General features: G+C 36.7%; 1 protein-coding gene across 8 annotated transcripts in view; it reads left to right on the top strand.

Annotated features, from left to right (window-relative positions):
• The window catches only part of KDM4C (lysine demethylase 4C), a 260,034-nt gene that overhangs the window by 126,571 nt on the left and 118,830 nt on the right, over positions 1-14,633 (top strand). For 5 of the 8 annotated variants that reach the window (XM_082075474.1, XM_082075471.1, XM_082075476.1 and 2 more), the window contains exons 9-10: positions 11,295-11,488; positions 14,141-14,382. In XM_082075474.1, coding sequence (XP_081931600.1) covers positions 11,295-11,488; positions 14,141-14,382 — 436 coding nt within the window. Of the gene's footprint in view, positions 1-11,294; positions 11,489-13,194; positions 13,257-14,140; positions 14,383-14,633 lie in introns of those variants that run through there. The other 3 variants (XM_082075475.1, XM_082075473.1, XM_082075479.1) reach the window with 2 other exon arrangements.

The following is a 14,633-nucleotide window of genomic DNA, read 5'->3' as shown; positions in this document are numbered from 1 at the left end:
CTTTATCTCCCTGCAGTGTTATGGGGAAAATGTCTTCTATTAATTTGGCAGAATAATTCAATAAGCAGCATATCATATTGTCACTCACAAGCAGAATCCTGATCTTTTGTCAGAACATAAGGAACAACTGGGTGATGGCAATTCTGATTGTTAGAAAATAATTATTGAAAGAAGGCACACAGATCTTAAATGATCCTTTTATCTTCTACAGCCACCAAAATTGAATAATGATGACACATATTCTTTATTGCATTTTGTTTAATAAAAAAAGGAAAAGAAAAAAAACTAAACTAAGCATACTGTTTGATAAAAGCAAATTTGTCATAATAGTGTGATACCTTTTGAATCAATTTAATACAGATGATCAGCATTTGGTTGTATTTTGGTAAGTTCCTCTTACTTCATCATAACTCTCACTAGAGAAGTTTGTAAGCCTTCCATCTTGCACAGCCTTTTGTCCTACCCATATTATGAGATTATTTTAAAGCTTTTGACAGCACACATTTCATTGTATGCAGATTTAAAAATACTAAAGCATAGTAAAGAGGTTTTAGTTTAAGCACACTTGACATGTCACAAATCATCCATGACTACTTCCTGAGGAAGACAAAACTATTTTGAACATGCTTCCTCACAACCTCCTTACGCTAAGGAGTCGTGGTGGTGTTCAATATAAGTTGGTATAAACAAGTCTGTAGTGCAGTCACCTAGCCGAAAATGTAGTGATGCTTTTATGTTTTGCAGTCACACCGATCTCTGGTCGTACTACCTTCCCAGCTTCAGAGCAAGGCTGGAGGATCTTGTGTGGATGTATGGGTGTGGGAGAAAGACCATGGATGTAGGTGGCTGGCTGTCCTTTTACATAGCTGTACAGCTTGTGGTTCTGAAGTTCTTTTAGTGTCCAGTACTATATGGTAATACCTCTCTGCAATACCAAACTTCTTTATTCTGTGTTTCGTGGGCAGCAAAACAAAGTCCTACCTAGTGCATCACAGCGTGAATCTCAGAAGAAAAAGAGAAAAATAGTCTTTTCAGATGTGTATATTTTTTATTGTCTGTGCAGTCTTTGGTGCTATCAGGTATTTCTTCGATCAGTAGTTTGACCATCTAGCGTACTTCGGAATAGGCTAATAGCAAGTCAATGCTTTTATTCCAAGTAATACTGATACTTGAAAATAATAAGCTACACTAGGCTTTGGTAAGACAAAGAGCTAATGGATTGAGAACAGTCCTGCTATAGACTGGTTTAATAAAATGTATTGAACCAAATACATGGCAAGTAATTCTGGTACCTTAGTAAATGGGTTTCAATTTCTTATCTAATAATGAGCCTGCATGCTCCACACTGATCTCTGTGTGCCAGCTTCGTATTCATTCTTACCTGTTGTAATACTCCATGATATTTTAGTTTGTTCTAACTCATTCTCTTTTTATGGGCTGATGAACATATAAACAAATTAAATGGATGTATCTGATACAGCTGCAGAGTTATTGTGTTTTGCTTTTACTGTTCTCTCAAAAGCTTGACTACCACTAGCACAGAATTGTTAGATTTTTTTAGGTAAAGTTCCTGCCTTATATCCATAGTTATCAGCCTATAAACTGTGATCGCTATGGCAATATAACCACTTCAGTGAATAGTGAAGTAATGTTTATTTTCTGAACTCTAGGGCATGGTAAGTTATCTGAGGCAAGAGGAATGTTGGTCATCATCTTCTGTCAAGTCCTTCATTTGATTATCATTCTTTTAGAAACCATAAGCCAGAAAGGCCTGTGTTGTCAACATCATTGTTCCTTCTTTTTTTTTTTTTTTCTTCACTTGAGTGGAAGGAAATTCTGTTCCTTTGAATGATCTGTCATTTTTTTTCATTACGAGTTTAAATTGAATACAGTCTCTGTTTACACTGAGCATTTCTGTTTGCCTATAGTATTTGTTAGCTGGAAACTCATATTTTCTAGGAATGGGTTCAATTTTCCATGACTACTGGCAGATGTTTCTCTAGGTTCTTCAGTGACAATGATGTATTTGTTGATAACCCAGTGCTTGCTAGAAGGGGCTTTGCTTCGCATCAATGGGTCTCTTTTTTGTATGAGAGCTTTAGTCAACAGAAACATTCCATTTCTTCCAAAAATGTCTAGGAGTAATTTTGCCCTATTTTGAATGCATACTTCATGCAATGAATTTTCTTCTGATTCAGGTGCTCTTTCCTCTTTGTGGCAGATAAAGTACATAATGCTCTGGTTCCGCTCTTTTGATTCATATTTTTGCAAGTTATATGTTTGAGTAATTTTAATAGTTGAGCCCAGTGTTCCAAGATACTAACCATAAGAGTTTGGTTGTGAGTTGATTTCATTCTTTCAGTGGTGTTACAGTTTTCATTGCTCAACTTGCCACTTCACTACGCTGGTCAGAACTATTTGAGGGGTCTGGTTTGTCAGCCTGCAAGATGGTTTATACCAGAAGTGTGTCAGTGTCTTAACAGGAAAACTTTTGGTGGGTTTTCCATGCAGCTTTTATTTATTAGAGGAAAATGTCATAGATGATTCTGTAGTATCAATTTTACTGACATTTTCTCCTACTTTCTCATCCTCTCCTACTTTCCCAAACCTAGCCAACCTGTATCAGAAAGCCTCTGTTCTCAACCTATCAGCACAATCAAGTGATTTACTAAACAATGACCCAGCCAGCATGGGTTTAGGAGAGGCAGGTCCTGTCTGACCAACCTGATCTCCTTTTATGATCAGGTAACTCACCTGGTGGATGAGGGGAAAGCTGTGGATGTGGTCTATCTGGACTTCAGCAAGGCCTTTGACACTGTCTCCCATAATATACTCCTGCAAAAGCTGGTAGCCCATGGCTTGGACAAGTGTACTCTACGCTGGGTTAAGAACTGACTGGAGGGCCGGGCCCAGAGAGTGCTGGTGAATGGGGCTGCATCCAGCTGGCAGCCAGTCACTAGTGGTGTTCCCCAGGGGTCGGTGTTGGGTCCAGTCCTGTTTAACATCTTTATTGACGATTTAGATGAAGGGATTGAGACCATCATCAGCAAATTTGCTGATGACACCAAGTTGGGAGGGAGTGTCGACCTGCTGGAAGGCAGGAGGGCTCTGCAGAGGGATCTGGATAGACTGGAAAAATGGGCTGATTCCAATGGGATGAAGTTCAATAAGGCCAAGTGCCGGGTGCTGCACTTTGGTCACAACAACCCCCTGCAGCGCTACAGGCTGGGCGCAGAGTGGCTGGAGAGCAGTCAGACAGAAAGGGACCTGGGGGTACTAATTGACAGGAAGCTCAACATGAGCCATCAGTGTGCCCAGGTGGCCAAGAAGGCCAATGGTATCGTGTCCTGTATCAAAAATAGCGTGGTCAGCAGGACAAGGGAAGTGATCCTTCCCCTGTACTCTGCATTGGTGAGGCCACACCTGGAGTATTGTGTTCAGTTCTGGGCCCCTCAGTTCAGGAAAGACATTGAAGTGCTGGAGCGAGTCCAGAGAAGAGCAACAAGACTGGTGAAGGGACTTGAACATAAGACCTATGGGGAGAGGCTGAGGGAGCTGGGGTTGTTTAGTCTGGAGAAGAGGAGGCTTAGAGATGACCTCATCACTCTCTATAACTACCTGAAGGGAAGTTCTAGCCAGGTGGGGATTGGGCTCTTCTCCCAGGCAGTTAGCAATAGGACAAGGGGGCATGGGCTTAAACTCTGCCAGGGGAAATTTAGACTGGATATTAGAAAGAAATTCTTTACAGAGAGAGTGGTCAGGCATTGGAATGGCCTGCCCAGGGAGGTGGTGGACTCGCCGTCCCTGGAGGTTTTTAAACTGAGATTGGACATGGCACTTAGTGCCATGATCTAATAAACGGACTAGAGTTGGACCAAGGGTTGGACTCGATGATCTCTGATGTCTTTTCCAACCCAGTCGATTCTGTGATTCTGTGAAAATCTTCCTTCTGAAGTTTGTTTGAACGAGATGCTTTTTCTTTGCATTGTGTATGATAGGATTTTTTTTTTTTTTTTAAATTTAATGCCACAGTGCTCCATTGCTTGCTTACTTCGGATTTTCAGTTAAGAATAACACTTAACAATTGGAACAAGGAAGTTATTGATATATAAACAAAGCAATGGTTGACTCAGCCTTCTTTTTGACTCCACATTTACAGAAGCCTACAAGATGTATATGAATGATGAATTTTGGGGTATCTAAATCTTGAAAAACTAAGCCAAGCTTTTTCAAGAATTTATTATATGCCTTAGAGAAAGTTAATGAATATAATTGTGCTTTATCTGCTTCAGATGAGACCTGGCCACAGGTTTTCCCTCTGATTTGAATTTCACTGCTTTCTTTTCCTTCCCCCAGGCAGAAGTCATTATATACTGTGATTCACCATTGGTAACATCAATTCGCTGTTTTTAACATCCCTTAATGCTATGTTCTAGATGCTAAAAGAGGAAATCTTAGAGAAATGTGTCATGATATTTTAGAACATCTTCAAAATGTTTAGGAAAAAATATTTTCTAAACCTTAAAATGTTATTTATCGTGTTATTAATATAAGGGCAAGTCAGTACTCCATTTGCTGTGCAGTGCTTCAGAAGCAACTCTGGGTAATGCTCAGTAATCCTAAGGCTTTAGATGAGTCTCAATAGTATTTTGTTTTCAACATGAACTGTCTGTGAGCATTATTATATGTGAATGCAACCATAATTTTTAATAGTGGCAGCTAGGTTTGCAGATCTGTGAAATTCAAATTGTTGTGGAAAAAAATGTGTCTATACTCATCTGGTTATATTACCATGAATCATCAATTATTGTTAAATCTGAACCTGAATTAAAAAAAATACTTCTGAAAGCATTGACAATAATGTGGCTTGCTGGAGTAACTAGCAACATTAGTAGTGATAAACAGATAGGGTCTTAAATAATCCGGTCGAGGTAACAAGTTTATTTTAGCCAACAAGTGGGTATAGTCAAGGAGGTGTAACAGGCAGTTAAAGCGAAAAAAGGGCTGAGAGGTGGAAGATTTAAGAAGAGATGGGCTTATTTCAGCTGCGTCCTGTCACACTGTTCTGTTGCCAGGTTTCAAAGGAATTTGAGGAAAACAGCCACATTTTTGCAATGGCATCTGATGCTGATGGAATAATTTCTACATAATATAAATTGCATCTTCTTTTTTTTTTTTTTGTGTGGGCATGTGTAGGTGGCATTATGCATAAGTGTAAAATAAATTTGAAATAGGAATAAAGAAAAAACCCACATATTTTGCAATGCACTACTTAAATATTGGACTGTTTAAAAATATTGCAGGATATTGGCCTGTGTATATGTGAATACAAATAATTAATTTATTAGAAATATTTTATTATTCACCCAAAACATTGTGGAATGTGTATAAAAAGAACCTTAGAAAGAGTTGTGTTTTGAATTTGTATTTTTCTTGTGTGACTGATTGTGTCAGGGGAAAAGTGAGTGTACTCTCTACGACCTACCAAAGGAAGGCTGGCTTTATTGAAACTTGCACAGATGGCTAACTGATATCAAAGGTTTCTGCAGCACTGCCTACAAGTTGCCAGAAGGTCAGTGTGAAAATATATCACTGCCTGATTCCATAGCAAGAACAGTTATTGTTACCAGGATTTATTAAATCCTGTCCTCCTAACAAACAGTACCTGTCAAGCACTCCTTTTACAGGTAGTCCAAAGAAAGCAGTTCTACTTGCAGCACCTTTAAAATGTTGTTTATCAAAACACATTTTTTTTTACGTTGTTTGAACATGATTCAGTTGAAGTATTGCATGAAGAGTGGAATACAGTGGGTGAGATAGTCTGTTAAGTGCAGTTGAAGTAGAGATGGTAAGAAGAATCTAAATTATTTAAAATGTCTCCCTACAATAAACACATCATTGCCACTGTACCATGAAGAAACCTTTAACCATTATAAGCAGTGTCTCAGTGAAAAGTGGCTTGATTAGATCAATTTTAGAGTATGTTTTGTGGATTGGGACTTACGTAGGGTATAAAAAAGGTTACCAGCCTAATACTTGCCTTGTTCTGCTAATTTGTTGATTTATTATATATTTTGTAAAAATCCGTTCTGTCTTTACAAAGAGAACTTTTCGTGGTTTCTCTTGACTGTTATTCCCACACATGCTGTTCTACAGGTGTGTATAAGTAGTTTGCCTACACTGTGCAGTTGCAATGTGAGTTGAGTGACTCTTTTTCTGAAATTATTATGTAAAGGAAGGACAAAATTAGCTTAACAAAGTACCATTGTTTTTCTTCAAACTAATAATTTGGAAGAATTTTAACTGAAGTACATTTCAGATATAGCAAAAAACACATTTTAATAAAAAAAATCCATTACTGAATGTAAAATATCCAAAATCCTGTGGATATTTTAAGCTTAATGTATTACATATTGTAACACTGTGGTGTAACAACTGATGTTTAGACTGAAGAGATATTTTTGTGGATAAAGACGTAGTTTCATATATTAGAAGGTTCACCATCAGGTATATTTCATTGAACTGAAAGAGAAAAATGCAAATCACAAAGGCTTGACACTGTATATACATTTCTGTGCTTAGAACTGTGATACTAAGATATATTCCTCTCCTTCAACTAATCAAATAATGAGATAAATCATATATTTGCTTTCTATTGCTGCAAAATATGATACTCTCTACAGAGTGAATATTTTAAGGTTAAAAAATCCACTTACTCTGTTTGATGAAAGAGTTTAATATTAATGATGGTGTATTAGAAAGACCCTTAAGACATGTACTTGATTCTTAATCATATGAAATGTTTATCAAGAGCTGTTCTTAGGTACTAGCATAGATGTTAGTAGGTCAATGTGATGCTCATCAAAACATGAATTCTACAATTACCTCAGTGAGAGCAATTAGTAGGAAAAAATGCCCGTTTTAAAAAGTGCTGAAGTATGTGTCTAATTCAGATATGCGTAAGTGTAGAAGCTGGTTGTAGTCCTTTACATTTTCATGAATCAGAGTTCAAAATGCAAAGAATTTTTTTTTTTTTTTTGCACAAAGTAATTCTTCTTTTTTTCTATTCACAAATAGCAAGTATTGAAAAATTCTTTTGGCTGAGTATGTCTCTCCTAGCTAATTTTGTCATATTACAGATATATCTCACATTTAGTTTTACTAATCAGTCAAACTTGCTGAAACATTTTTATTCCAATTCATTGCTATAAAGGTTTGCCGCTACTAATAAATGGTATTTGAATTGCTTACCCCCAAGCTGTATCTTTATGATAGGATAAATAATAGTAATGGTGATATTGATGATGTTAATAGTAATATCAAAGGCTTGTGAGACAGTTCTGTTCCCTCAAGGATTCTAATTCTCATACTGATATTTGAAAAATATGTATCAGACTAATTCAACTGCATATAGAAAATACTCCTTTCCAATGCAGAGGTTGCCATGTCTATAGCATCATCAGCTCTATTTTACATGGTGATCCAACAACTTGGATTTTTCATCACTTTAAAAAAAATCTGAAAAGATGCTTCCAAAATTACTGTGATCCATGAAGGTATCAATGTATTTTTAGTAGACAATGGCATGTCCCTTTTGTGTCTGTCCCTGGAGACTTCTTCAACAGAATGACATTTTGTTCTACTTTGGAGAAAATCTTTCAGTCATGTTTTTGTCGTGGGAGCAGGAAGCCTTGTAACTGTCAGCTACAAGTCAGTCAAATGGGAAATGAATAAAAAACATTGAAAACCATCACCACCATGACAAAGAAGAACAAAAAAGTCCTCCAGATCATTAATCAAAGCAACAGATTATTTTTTTTTCTTTGCTTATTTTAGGGAATATGAGTAGAAATTTCAGAACATATCTGCTGTCAATGTCTTCCAAAAATTTCTGTCTGCTAGTGCCTAAAAGCTCGTCTTCTGTATTGTCAAGCAAGGAGTAATACTGTTGAGCGTGATGTTTCTCTATTACTTTTTACGCAGAAGTGTGTGCTTTTAACAGCTTTAAAACGTCTAAAAAATTCTGTTTCTAATACCTGCCTGAATAATTTGCAGCAGTGCTATTAAAATGTGGTGGAAAATGATCAAAGATTACTGAAAAACAGAAATTGTGTGCCTCATTTAGATGTAATTTATTTTCAGTCTTTTCATGTATTATTATCATCCCATCATAGAATACATTTTATTTCGCGATGTATTTTCTTCTCTGATATTTCAATGCTGAATTAAATGATTATTTTTTTTCAAACCACTGGAAGTCTTGGTGCCTAACAACAAAAACAATATTCTTCTAATTTTTTTTTTACTTTATCAAACATTTCTAATGGATGTGTAGCAGTATGGCTTAGATATTAAAGGATTTTGTGTGTAAATGGAGAGAAAATGCAGTGTTGGTTGTCTTTATGTTACAAATTTCATTTTTAAAAGTTAAAAATATTACAGTGAACCATCCATGCACCTTTCCAATATACAGAAGTATCTCAATGGCTCTTCTGTTACTTTTCATTGTGACTGATCAAGGACTTTCTGAATGAAACACACTATTTCAAATAAGATTAAGCCTTTTACAGAATATATGTATGTGCACATATACATATGTTTTTTGAAAAATGAAAATTCTAATCCTATTTTGGGTAAAAACTATTATTAAGACAGCTGCATAAAATTACAGTTTCTATTTTGAAGGTTTTTTTTCTTCATTCCATCTCCCATTAGAGGGCAGAGTTGTAGACATACTGCATATTGATGTTGACATATTGAAAGGAAAGCAAGCATTTTAAATAGATCTGTGATTCCTTCTTTTTGTTATATATCTTGTGCTTTTCAGGAGGAAGAAGGTTGGACTAGAAATGATAGATGGAAATAGCAGATAAAGAAATCTGCATCCAGCACACAGAAAGCTAGTTAGTATAGTAGAATAGTTAAATTCTGTCCCTTGTGTGTTTCAACTTATCTGTAATTAAACACCCTCCTTGTCTAAAGGAACAGATAAATTTAGCTGTAGCAAACCAGAAAGCTAGGCCATGCATTTGCCAGCTTTTAAAAATAAATAAATAAATCAATAAATAGATAGATAGATAGATAAATAAATAAATAAATGTATATATCTGTTTACCTGAAAGAAAACACTGTCTCAATTTTTCCCTTTAAGAGACTCATTTGTCTACAACACCAAGTTCTTGAGAAGTTTTTCCATTTGAGAGATTGTATGCTTTAGCCAATCAATTTACTTTCAATCGGAATAGTTGTACTGGGTGTACGTGGCAAGGTTTTTGCAGTGGAGGGGGCTGCAGCAGTTGTTTCTGCGAGAAGGGACCAGGAGCTGCCACCATGTCAGATAGGGACAGGTCCACCTGCTCCAACATGAACCCGCTGCTGCCCAAAGCTGAGCCGGTCAGCAACTCTGGTGGCCCCTCTGTGATAGCATATTTAACAAAGGGTAAAAAACACTGTGCAACTGCTGTGAGAGAGAGGACTGAGGAAAATGTGAGAGAAACAGCCCTGCAGACACCAGGGTCAGGGATGAAACTGAGCCCAGGAAAATGGGGGGGGGGTGAGGGAAGGTGTTTGTAGTGTTGTATTCATCGCTGTCCTAATCTGTTATTAATTGGCAATAAATTAATTTAATTTCCTGAAGTAGAGTCTGTGATGGTAACTGGTCATTGATCTCTCTGTCCTTATCTCAGCCCATGAGCTTTTTCATCTCATTTTCTGCTGCTGTCCTGCTGAGGAGGGGGAATGAGAAAGCAGGTTGTTGGGCAGATTGCAGCCAGCCAAGGTTAACCCACCACAATAGTTTATATGCTGCAGGGATATTGATTTACTGATTGCAGTCTTCTAATGTTAAGTATTTTTGAGTATCAGATATAGTAACTTCAGTCTGAAAATTCTCTTAGCATCTATAGTGTGCCAAGTGAAGACTCCCCCGCATTTTCATGATCATCATTAAGAGTTTATTCAAATAAGTGTAAAACTTCCCACTTATGTGCATAATTTGTAAAGACAAATAATGCAAAAATTCTTTGGGGGACTAAAATCGAGATCTAGAGCGAAGTTGGTGAGGAAAGTACTGCATGAGATTTTAGGGTCTGCGTTGCGTAGGTAGTTGGATTACATATTTATAACACACTCTTTTAGACCTTTAACATAATATTCCCCTCTCTTGCCTGCTGCTTCTTCATTGTAGAAAAACCTGGGCAAAACTGCAACTTGGATAAGGTACATTTTGTTTTGAAGGATTAAAAGCTAGGACTTTATATGCCTATGGAGAACTTTGGGTCAGGTGGATACTACACAAGTTACTTTTAAAACTAAAATCATGCCATTAAAGGCATATGCAGTCTCTGGATTTAACATAGTATTATGCATAAAACTGTCAAGAACAGGTAATAGAGCAAAGAGAAGTGCTATAGTTTCTTTTTTGGACTTGACTCGTAGGAGTTAATCAAACAACAGAGTGTCCATAAGTGCCATTAAGGAATCCTAGTGTGTCACATTTGTTCAGATAGTATCTTCTCTTGAATGATGTTTACTCACCAGAAAGTGAGAAGGGGGTAAAAAGGAAAGTTTTTATTTGAGTAAGTTTTCACGTGCATTGCGGAAGCACAGAAAAATCAAACCAGGCAGATGGCAGACTCAGAGGAGGAATTTATTTTTCCTTTTGCAAACAAAATAATCAGTGGTAAATCAAAAATGAAACATGCTTTTAATAAAAATTACTTTATGCTTCAACAAGCATTCAGTAAACCACAGACTTGGGATACCAAGGGGAATCCAATTACTGCACAGCTATCTCAGGCTCAGGGGATCCCCAGAACTTCAGAATGATGATTCAGAATGTGCATCCGCTCACTCACAAAAATTAAGACTCTCAAGAACACCCCAGAAGATATAATTGATCACTAATAAGGCAAAGGCTCTCAATCCTTGAGGATCTTTCCTTAGATGGCATCCTGGGTCAAAGGAGAAAGATCTTCAGCTGAAGAGCACTGCTCTGAGGAGATAATAAATGAGGGCTCCATTTATACTCTCATTGATTCTGAGCTTGTGGTTATTTATATACGGTCAATGGTCTAGAAGCTTCTCTGAGCAGAGCTGTTTCATTGGCCAAGGCCCTGTCTGTTGACCAGGAGGTGTACACATGACCATAGTGGTTCATTGGTCTAGAAGTTTCTGGTGCTTTGAAGGCTGGGGTGAGGAAGTGTGCCCGCTACAGCATATTTGAGACTTTCTTTACGGCACACCGCAATGTATTCCATTACTTGTCACTTACAAATTCCCATCTTCTCATGCAGTGCACTTGTAGGAGAGACATGGTGACAATATCCATGGACGTCTTTGTGAGGAAGTTTCAACCAGACAGATACCAGCTGTGGAAACAAGGCAAGGATTTATACACCATTGATCATACAAAACCAACTCCTGAATCAACACCTGAAGTAAAGGCCTGGCTACAGAGAAGAAGGAAAACAAAGAGCTTTCCTAAGTGGTATTTATGTTTCTTTATCCTCCATTTAGTTGTCTTCAATATGTCGTCAATTTCTTTTCTTTTTTTTTTTTTCTTTTCTTTTCACTTTCTCTGATGTTTGATTTGAATTCATTTACTTTAGATGAAGTTTGGTGTTCTGTTTTCTGTATTAAGATCAACTTGGAGACAAGAAAATCTTTTTCTCAGAAAGACTTTGAAAAATTGATCCAACTTAAAAGTTGTGTGTGTGTAGCTGAATGTAATGAGCATGGAGAGCACCAAAATGCATTCCATTGTGGTATTTGAACCATTCTTTAGTAGAGATTATTCCATTAAAATTGTCAAGGTATGGATGGTTGCCATTATTTCTAGAGACATTTGCAGTCAAAAGACAAGAGAGAAATCTCCTAAGAGTTGAGGCAAAACTCGTTGCAAATACACCCCTCTCACTTACGGGATGTGCAAAATTTAGCAGTAACCTTGGCTACTATAGCAATAAGTCTAAATCTGGGCCTCTTCTGCATTCCATTGTTACTGTTATCAGCTCTGTAGCGAACAGTGTCTGAAAAACATGCAGCCAAATTCTGAAAAGTGCAGTTACTTAGAAGAACTCAGCTGAAATAAAGAGTCACTAGTAGAGAACTGGTCTTGTTTTAAACAAAACCCAGAGAATTGCACAAACATTTTTTGTACAATAATTCTTTCCCGTCTTACTTAACAGGATCTTTATGAATTTTCTCCTTCATTATCTAATAAAGTTATATCTAATTTCTAGCCTAGGGTGTGTAGTTTTATTGCTATATACTTACTGTTGAATGCAGTTTGCTGGGCTAAAGGTAATACTGATTTTTTTAAGACTTTTTTTTCCTCATTCAAATAATTTTACAATACGATCACTTTTTAAGCTTGCTCTTAAACTGAATTTCTTCATTTTCTATGTAAGTTAATGTATTTCTTGAGTAAAATCATAGGAAAGTCAACCTGTAAAGAGCATCAGCTGCCACTGTAGTGGAACATTCTGGTTGAGAAATAGAAGATTGGGTTTGTTCTGGGCAAGAGTAATTTGTGAGATAGTCCGTTCTTGAAGACAACTAGTGAAGTTGCTGCACAGCCAGTTTGTTAGTATATGTATAATATTAACCTGGGCACACAGAGTAATTCTGTTGTTTAGCTAGTTAAATGCCATTTTGCCCTGTGGTAAGTTTGACCAGATAAATTGTACAGAGTAACTGCAAGTTCACATTTGGACCAGTGGTGATTCATTTGGGACCACCCTTACGGGTTGCCAGTTTTAACTATAAGCAAAGCCTTTATAGTAATCATGTTTAAAGTTTTATCGTAGGAATGCATGGGCTGATTTTATGCACTTAGCTAAGCTAATAAATACAGTTCAAATGCTGCTTAATTCTTGAGTTGGCTTTTGTTCAGGCATAGTAGCAATGAGTATTACAAAGGGACGGGAAAATGTTTATTCAGGTTCATTTCTAGTGTAATGTGTCAATTGAAATTGTTGTCATTTTGATTATGGGAATAATACAAGCTCTAGCAGAATGAAAATAGAAATACCATCTGTGAAAATATTCATAAATATAGTGACAGGGAGAGCTTAACTCTGACATTTATGGCTGAAGTACTTTGCTACAATAGAACAACTAATGACTGCATGTAAACAGTAATAACGCTGTTATATTACAGTGTGAATTGACGGGTGTCTCATACTTTGGCAGGTTTTCTGGAAATTGCTATTTTATACAGAGGGTGTTGAAAGATATACATTGGTGAACATAGGCTAAAATGTAAGCGGTAGCAAAATGTTTTTCTGGAGTTGTCTATAGTCTAAGATGCAGGACCTTGTAAAAGTCCTGGTTCACGTGCCATAGTTGGGTTTTTATCATTTAATGTGTTAGGAGTTTTGAAGCCTGGTCTGTGATGAAGTACATAAAAATCTCCTCCCATTTAACACAGTTGAATTTGAAACTGGACTAATCTCCTGTTGCTTTTATCCCAAGCACATAAATTACAAACCAGTTTCTGACAGAGGGTGCCATTTATCCTGCTTTACCTTTCCCTTCTGCTGCTGAGAATACAAAAACTTATGGTGAAGATTTCAGTTTTTTTACACAGCATTACGAAATATATTGCTTGATATTGTAGCCACTCAAAATATTTGTGATCAGAATTTTTCATTCCTTCAGATGCTTGCTGTTCGTGTTAAAATGCGTATAAAAACTACTAGGATATCTAAACATATCTGATTTTACACAGGTATTCAGACTGTGTTTTATTACCATGGAAATTTGGGAATACCACCCGATTTTTAGTGCAACTCAGGATGTTTTGTCTTCGTTATTTTTGTAAGGGTTATTCTTTTTCAGGCTTGAAAGAATGATTCATTAAAAAGCCAGTCTGGATGATGTTTAAGTAATAGTTACTTAAGGTTATTTTACTTTTACAGTTTAATAACTTTTCTCTAGAATGGTGATAAAAGATTAGAAGGTTAAATCCAATCAATTGTTAATCTATCACTTAATAAATTGTAAACACTATCGCAGCACAAAAAAGATGAAAAATTGTCAGTTTTTTACCACTTTAAGCAGTTCAAAGGGACTTAAATATTGGTAGACATTTTATCTTATCCAAGACATTCTACTCTGACAGCAATATCTCTTATAGCAGCTTCCAGCACACCAGATCTCGATCTAAAAAGCTTAAAACTCCAGAGGACAAGAGAGTATCTGCTGTGGTAGCTGGTGCAGAAATCATAGTGACGGAAGCAGCTACTGATGGTTTCAAGGTCAATGAAGAACCTGGGAAAAAAGTGAGACTGGTAAACACAGGAGTGCCTTCTGGGCAAGAAGAAAACAGTAGTAGAATGCAGCTGGATCAACATTTATTTGACAATGTAAAGGTTGCAGGTGAGATAAAGACTGATTATATTTAACATGTGAGTTGTAGGCTGTTGATACTCTAATGCCCCTAATCACTGCATGTTAAAACATAGTATTATCCGAAGTAGAATACTGAAATGCTTACAAAGTCATGCAGAGAAGATTGATACTCAGTAAGAATGAGAAAATGACAAAATTAATATTCTCAGGTGAGAGTAATATCGCTTAAACTGTTTTAATGAAGTGGTTTTTAAAGGGGCAAAAAGGAGGAGGTTTTG

Source organism: Streptopelia decaocto (assembly GCF_964273445.1).
Source record: "Streptopelia decaocto genome assembly, chromosome: Z".
NCBI classification, from domain to species: Eukaryota; Metazoa; Chordata; class Aves; order Columbiformes; family Columbidae; genus Streptopelia; species Streptopelia decaocto.
The sequence above is the reverse complement of the archived record's forward strand: the minus strand, read 5'-3'. Positions and strand labels throughout refer to the sequence as shown.